We start from the raw sequence: 8,160 nt of genomic DNA, 5'->3' as shown, positions 1-8,160 counted from the left end.
GGTACGTGGAGCTGCCGGGGGAGATGTGCAATGAGCCATCTCGCCCCAGGCTGAGCATCCCCATTGCAAAAAGGGCCTCCTGGAGACACATGAGGTGCATGGATGGAAATACGTTTGTTTAGGCTAATGAATGTCCACTTGTGACTACATCTAATTTAAAGTAGTTATGTCATGTAAATGCCGTGCAGCAGCCAAGCAGGATCTGCCAGTGCAATTTCCCATTGGGAGCCAGCAGCCGAAAATTGTATAAAGTACATTTGCCTCCACTTTCATGCCGATATAATGATAATAGTTCACATTTCTTTAATTTGCTGATTAAAAATGATCGCTCCCTACAAGAAATTGATAAAATGCTTAATTAAAATATCTGGCATTAAATGCTTAATTAAAATATCTGGCATTAAGCACAAGCCAACAGGCATCACTCGGGGTTCGGGGTGACCCTTCTCCGCTGGTGGGCTCTGTGCCGAGCTGGCTCCTGGCCGCTGGGCCCACCTTCACGCACCTCAGTGACCTGCAAAGCGATCCCCCTGCCTTAGCGAACATGCATCATAGGAAATGATATCGGAAATGATTAATTACTGTACTTCATTAACAACTAGTGCAGAACTCTTCCTTCCCTGCGCAATTTCTCTTTTTCTGTTTTTGGGCAAAACCAACCCGTGTGCTCCAGCACTTAGAGAAGGTTTCCCGCAGGACTCGGTCAGGACTGGTGCTGCCCGGCTGCTCCTGGCCCCAGCAGCTCCCCACTGCCTGCTCGGACACGCGGTCCCGGCGTCCAGCGATCCCGCAAACCTCGCCGACAGGGCTTGCAGAGGTCGGGGGGACTCAGTCCTTCCCCCGGGGACGCGGGCAGCTGCGAGCGCTGGGGACAGCCTCTCCTTGTGCTCTGCGGTGGTCTGCGCCCAGCACAGCCGAACTCCGCTCCCTGGCCCAGGCCCTCGCGCGCGACTACGACACAAATAATACGTGATAATATCAAGAACAACTCATATGGCACCATATGGCATAAGACACCACCATCACTGCACGACTATGTCTTCATAATAACAGTTGCTAGAGGTCGTACTCTGCTGTAGGAACGGCGATGAGCGCAGGACCGACACGACAGCACGGAGAGCCGGAGCTCCGGGGAACGCTGAGCCAGGCTTGGCAGCTGGGGAGGGAAGCGCGCGGTTCCCTGCGGGAGCGGGGCTGCGCACGCTGCGGCACGGGGGAGACCCAAGCCCCTCCACAGCGCGCCCCAGCCCTAAACAGCCTCTGAAAAAGCAAAAGCCAGAAAATGTGGGATAATTAAAATGGGGAAGAAAGCCTCCAGCTCCTCCTCCACCCGGGGCACAGGGACGAGGGGGTACACGGCTTCGGGGGCTGGCGGAGCTGCGGTGCCGCAGCGGGGCGGCGGTGGGCACCGGAGATGCTCCGGGCCGCTCAGGTTTGGTGTTGTACTCGAGATCTCCTTCCTCACCTCCGACGTCTGCTTGGAGGTAAAGAGGCAGAAAAAAATTAAAATGTGCCATTTTAAAGTATGATTTTAAATTGGATTTTGCATCTTCTTTCAGTGTATAGTCAGTTCTCAGCATCATACAGAATAGTAGAAAAATGTTAAAATACTTGTAAGTATACTCGCTGTCATAAGAAACCCAGTTATTTTACAGGCTCCTTTATCCTGAGACAAAATGGCCAACGTTTTCAAACCGTAGGTGACCCTAAGGTTTGTCCTCTCTACAAACAGCCTGGTTTCCAGCGGTACCGAGGAAGCCGTGCCTTCCTTTGGCTGCCTTGGGTGGCTGTTGGTGACCGGAAAATGGGGCCACTCATTTAGTTGTCTGACCGTGGATTGAGAGATGTAAACGGGGAAATCTGGCAACTGTATTTCCTCTTCCCTGCACTCCTGCTGCGCTCCCCTCCCTTGAAAACCATTTTTAAAAATCCCGGCACCTGGCTGCCGTTGCTGCCCGGCCAGTCGGACCCTGCCCAGCCAGCCCCGCCGCGGCGGGGGCACAACCCAGCACCGTTAACTGGGCTAACGAAGGCTCTTACCGCTCCCTACGGACCCTGCATCGCTGGGCAATGCACCCCATCGCCACCACGGGAGGGACGGCACTTTGGGACATACCGAAACGCAGAGAGTGCCGACGCGTGCAGCTCTGCAAAGGGAAACGCTGGGTACCGACGGACCCCTCGTCGAAGGACGAAGGACCCCTCGTCGTCGGAGGGTGCGGAGAGCACAGAGGGAGGCGCGCCCGCGCTGGGCTTCGGCGCTCTTCTCACCCACCACACCTCCAGAGACACCTAACACTGTTTGTCCTGGTGGTTTGACTTTAAAATTAAAAGACCAAATAGTATCACACAGATAGGAATGACCATGTTTCAGCCTGGCTAATTTGGGCTAGGATTTGGCCCAAATTGAATTAAAATGCTGAAGTATTCTGAGAGCGATATAAACGCCTAGCTAAGGTACAAGCCATATTGTGACCTTCTTCTTCACATTATTCTTAAAAAAATGTAAAATTCAGTAAATCTGAAAATATGCAAGTGGTGGAAATCTGGATCCACACTGAAGAACTTGCAAGTGAGGGTGAACTGGAATTCTGAGTGGCTTTCTCCATCGGCCACAGCAATATATGTACGCTGAGCTATTGATAGCAACATATACAAGAGAAGCAAAACCTTTTAAAATTAGCATTTCTAATTCTAATCGGGAAAGGAAAATAAAATTAAGAGATTTAGGGCATTTAGTGGAATGCTAAAATATGAAAATATCTTAAAAGTTACTTAGTAGCATATCTATAAATGCAAAATATTTCAGCTTTGCTGCTGCATGAATAGCATCCACAGAACTTGATAAATGCTTCTGCACTGCTAAATACGCTTAAACCCTTTGATGAGCAGTGACAAGGGTGACTAAAAAGCATCTTTAGATTATGGAAAATATTTTAGGGCGGGGTTTTGGTTTTTTTTTTAGAATTCTATCTGAAGAAGAATGTTTAATTCGGTTTTGGGCACTTTTTAGACAATCATTTGGCACTTCAAGATTTATGTTCTTAGGCACAATGCGACAAGGTGAGTTTGGCCAGTCCTTCACCGTGCATCCTGTAGAGCAGCTGGAACTCTGCAGGCAGCTGGTGGGACTCCTGCCACTTGGTCGTGAACTTTGTTCCCTTCTTATCATAGTAGTGGTACGGGAGGTCCTCCCTCGTGTTGGGGTCGAACCCAAAGGGCCAGAATCCGTACAAGTGGATCTCTTCACATATGGCAGAGGCAAGGGTATACATGAGAATACCTGTGCTCAGCCGCTTGGGTGACAAGTGTTTGTTCTTCCAGTATCTGTGAACAAAAGAAAGGCACGTTAGTTTGGGGTGCAAGTAATGCCACAGGTCTGCTGTAAGAAAAAATAATGTTACTGCCTGGAGAGCATCAGTGCTGACAGCTGACAGCCTGGATAAGGCACGGACTGCTGTTCAGGTCAGGCTGTAACGACCGGCAGCGCGGAACAGCCTTAGCAGCACTCGGACCGATGGTCTCCTGTGGTCCCCTTCTGAATGCTTTTGGTTTTTAACCAGGAGAGGTAGTGCCTTATCCAGAAAAGTACAATTCACTGGCTCCTGCTCGCACATGCATTTGCTAAAGAGGTGGCAACGTTATCCTCCTCTGATTTATTACAGTTTTCCTTGGACCACCCTGCAGCTGTCTGTCAGCATCCCTGTTCGCTAGCCGAGAAGAGCAAGCTCTTCCGTGAGCGGTGCTTCGGTTCTGCAGCGTCTCCCTCGGCTCCCCCGTACTCCTCCCGTCCGCGGGAGCAGCGGCAGGAGCGGAGCCCAGTGACGGACCGTGCCCCGGCGCGAACAACCAACCCACCTCTGCTCTGCTGGGCACACAGCTGTAAAGAAATAACCGCAGTACTTACTGAAGCAATAACAAACCCACATTTGCTCTAAAAGCAAGCAGTGTCGGGCCCTGACTTGCTAGACAGTGCCTAGCAGATCAGGCATGAACAGAAAAATAAATACAGTTGTATTTGTACAGAGAGAGAGACCTATTTTGACAAGTTAAAAGCAAGGCAAAAATCCACACCTGTTTACGTGCTGCATGATATTTCCTGGCCAAGCCAACTGGACCTTTAGTTGCCCTCTGTGCTCAACAAAGAAGTCAACCAGCGTTCTCGTGACTGTTGCTGACGTGTGGAAGAAAAAAGCGGGGATCCAAAGAATGGCCCCATCAAGCTTTTTCAAGCTTAAAAAGAAGTTGTTGCGATCCTGAATGGTCAAAAGATTGTTGTAATACTTTTCTAGGATGCTGGGGTTGAAGGTTGTAAGATTGGTTTTCCTTCCAACATCTTTTTGGAAAGCCTCAGTTGGAGCAAAATTGCAACGAAAAACAAAATCGGATTTATCTATTTCTTGCCCGCACTGACTCCCGGTCAGGATCCCGCTGTTTCCAACCACGGCGCAGACGTTGTAATGCTTGTTCAGGATGGGCGACACGTCGGGAAGCAGCGATCGGAAGTTATTGCTAATAGAGAACACATACTTATGGCTGGAATAATCGTAATGCATCAGCTGTCCAATCCGAACACTATTCTTGGTCAAAGAAAAATTTTTTATTACATCGACATGCTGAAGGATTTCTTGCCTGAAACAGAACAGAAAAAGAGAAGAAAACATGGAGTTATATTTCCCCTCTTTCTGTGGTGGAGAGGCTTTCTTTACAGCTAGACTCACGTTTTTCTTTTATTTTTTTAAATGTAGTAGAGTAGTTTCCTGAGCAATGTGGTGCAATGGCTTTTAAATTAATATAAGTAGTTAGGAATTCTGGAGCTGGCTCCTTACCTAGTACTCCGCCTGGCTTTATCGGGCGGTCCTGACTGACGCCAGCTAAGGATGTGTCCCTGTCTCTTGGAAAGGCGTCAGGATTAAAATATTGGATTCGCTGTGTAAGTCGGAGGCGTGGGGCTACCAGCACAGCCCTCCCCCGGCCGCCTTGCCGAGGGGGGCGCGCAACACGGGGCTGCTCGTGCTGCCGTACGGGCCGGGTGGGCGAGCCTGCTGCTGGTGCTCCCTGCCTGCACTTCACTCGTGGTACTGGACCGCGGGTCTTTGGCAACGATGGGTTTGCCGTGAGGTATGCGAAGCAAAACCAAGCAGTCCAGGAAATGCGGTTGAATTAACAGTGGCTGATTTTTAAATACATATATTTTTTGTGCTCTCATTAAGAAGCTTTGAATCACAAAAGCAAGTGACTGTCGCTGTCTCCATTTATGTAAACATAATTCCGTAATGTCTTATTTGGGCAAGCATGCCGGCATTTTTACAAGGGTTATTAGAGATACTTAAAAACCAAACAAAACCAACCCTGCTCAGGAATTTCCCTCGCAGGGCATAAAATTAGAAAACCAATACTACTTTATTTGCTCATGTTTATGGAAAACAAACAACCTTTCTTCCAGCTCGCATCCTCCAATGCCTAAGCATTAATGGAGGCCCACCGGGTGCCCTAATTAGGGGTTATGGCTAACGGACAAGTGCAAAGGCAGCTCCCGAGGCATCAGCTAACATCACCAGAGGGGTGGCACAGGGACAGGCTTAGGAAGGATGAGCTGGTGGTGCCAGGAATGCGGCAGTGCCGAGGGGCGGCCACTGTCACACCAGCCTGGCAGGTCCTGGGGAAAGGACGGGGCAGGCAAAGTGACGTCTCCTCTCTGTGGCCCACAGCTCCTTGCAGAGCCGAGGGGCCGGGGTTCCTGCTTCTGGGGCGGGATATGTCAGCCGAGTCTCTAAAACAGCAGGCATTTGTCAGGACACAATTGCAGTCCAAGATGGTAACAGCTATCTTAAATGGCTAAATGTTTTTCTTTTCCTTTACAGAATTTTTTTAATATATAGATCAGTAAGTATATATATATAAATTGTATAAAGTATATATTTACTGATCTCTCTCTCAGTAAAGCCAATAAATAAGAGGCCGGCCAGACACCACCACGTTCACATCACAGCGAGAAAACTGAAAGCACATTTTACTTCCCATGAAGTACGGAGCAGCTTTGAGGAAGCAGAAGGAACCGGGAAACCCTTTCCATTGCCACAGAGCAGGGCAGCCAGTGCAACCTGCGGGCAGCAGGCAGAAGGCGGTGCAGAAAGCGAGCGTCTCCGGTGGATTCGGGCTGGAAGGCCCCCGTCGGCACCCCTCGCTCTGCCCGCCCCCTCAGCCCGAGCAGCGCTGGAGGCAGAGCCGCACTGCACTTGCTCAGAACTGCCGTTGGCTGGGAAGTTTAGCTGGGCCTGTGTTGGCCCACACAGCATTTCATGGCATTTCATACAGTCCGATTTGTTTCAAGTTTTAAAAACCCAGCCATTTATCTTGAAGTAACGACAATTTCACTTGCACACCGGGAAACTGGGTCACGTTCTGTTTGGTAAAATAATGCGTGTTGCAGCCTGGCGCCCTGCTCTGAAATAATCCGTTCTTCCAAGATAGCTGCAACCATCTGGGGAAATGCTCTGATTCAGCCTTTGTCTCTCACCGCCGGCAAATTACTCAGAGTATTCAGCAGTCCCTGACTGTATTTTCTGAAATCCTGGGGGGGTAGGGGGCAACCTCAGGTTGGTGGCCGCATGCTCACCTCTGATGCGCGAACGCGGTCCGGTTGAAGGCCCACTTGGAGGGCTTCTCCTGCAGCTCGTGGGTCAGGGAGTTCGTAATGGGGACGAACGAGGGGTCCAGGAACTTCAGCGCGAACTGGGACCTGGAAAGGAGCGCAGGGGCCCACGCAGACAGACAGACAGACAGACAGACAGGCACGGACCCAGGCAGACACAGACAGAGCCGCAGCCCGTTACCGGCCGTGCCCGACCCGCAGCGCGCGCCCGCCGCCGTCAGCACCGCGGACAGCGCCGGCCGCGCCGCGCCGGGGGCACCGGGCCGGGCCGGGCTGCACTGGGCTCTGCTGGGATCTACTGGGATCTACTGGGCTGTACTGGCCGGGCTGTACCGGGGGCACCGGGCTGGGCCAGGCCGAGCTGTACCGGGCCGGGCTGCGTCGGGGGCACCGGGCTGGGCCGGGCCGGGCCGCACCAGGGGATACTGGGCTGTCCCGGCCGGGCTGCACCGGGCTGGGCCGGGCTGTACTGGGCCGGACCGGGCTGTGCTGGGCTGGGCCGGACCGCACCGTGCTGTGCCGGGCCATGCCGTGCCGGGCAGGGCGGGGTCGGGCTGCCCCCGCCTTCCGGCACCCCCGGGGCACTGCGGTTCCCACGCCCGGCCCGGGCCCCCCGCCCCGGTCCCGCCGGCCCGGGGGGCCTCTCCCGCTCCCCGCAGGCCCCGGGGCTGGGTGCGGGGGCAGGGTGCGGGGAGGGGGGGGAGCCGCATCCCCGCCGCGGGCGAGGGGCTGCGCCGAGCGCTCGGGCCGTGGCCGCGGGGCCTTGCCGGGCCCGCCCGCCCAGCCGGGGCTCCGCCGGGAACGGCGCGGGAGGCGGCGGGGCCGGCGGGGGACGGAAGGGAAGGGAAGGGAAGGGAAGGGAAGGGAAGGGAAGGGAAGGGAAGGGAAGGGAAGGGAAGGGAAGGGAAGGGAAGGGAAGGGCGGGCCCCCGTGCCCCAGCCGGGCCGGGCCGGGCCGGCCACGCCGCGCCGCGCCCTCACCTGAATCCCGCGTGGAACATGTACATGCGGGGCCCGCCCGGGCCGGCGGCGCGGGGCGCGCCGAAGATGTTGTCCTTCTTCAGCGAGACGTAGCTGATGAGGGAGAGGATGAGGAGGGCGATGCTCAGCATCACCAGCCCCAGCACGCTGGCCACCCGCACCATCTTGCAGCTCCTCATGCCGGGAGGCGGCCCCGCTCTGGGCGTGTGCGGGGGGGCCGCCGCGGGGCTACATGGGGGGGCGGCGGGCGCGGGACGGCGGCGGGGCCGGGGCCGGCAGCGCCGGCAGCCGGAGAGAAAATGGAGGGACGGAGCGGCGGCGCGATGAAATGGCAGCCGGGAGCGGCCGCCCCGCCGTCCCGGCCCCGGCAACCCCGGCAGCGCCGCCGTGCCCCCCCGGCGTGCCCCCCCCGCCGGCCCCGCTGCACCCCGGACAGCCCCGGTGCCACCCCAGCAGCCCCGGTATGTCCCACTGACAGCCCCGGTGCCACCCCAGTGGCTCCGGTGTTCCCCCAGCAGCCCCGGT

General features: G+C 55.0%; 1 protein-coding gene across 1 annotated transcript; it reads right to left on the bottom strand.

The window, feature by feature from the left end:
• Positions 1 to 3,044: 3,044 nt before the first annotated feature.
• Positions 3,045 to 7,814, bottom strand: LOC309601892 (alpha-N-acetylneuraminate alpha-2,8-sialyltransferase ST8SIA3; the record flags this gene model as incomplete). Its single annotated transcript, XM_082335135.1, has 4 exons — positions 3,045 to 3,327; positions 4,075 to 4,632; positions 6,620 to 6,742; positions 7,636 to 7,814. 4 exons carry the CDS (start codon positions 7,812 to 7,814, stop codon positions 3,045 to 3,047), a joined length of 1,143 nt encoding a protein of 380 aa, XP_082191261.1.
• Positions 7,815 to 8,160: the final 346 nt, after the last annotated feature.

This window comes from Platalea leucorodia, assembly GCF_965183815.1.
Source record: "Platalea leucorodia genome assembly, chromosome: W".
Classification (NCBI taxonomy): Eukaryota; Metazoa; Chordata; class Aves; order Pelecaniformes; family Threskiornithidae; genus Platalea; species Platalea leucorodia.
This window is presented reverse-complemented; position numbering and strand designations above follow the sequence as displayed.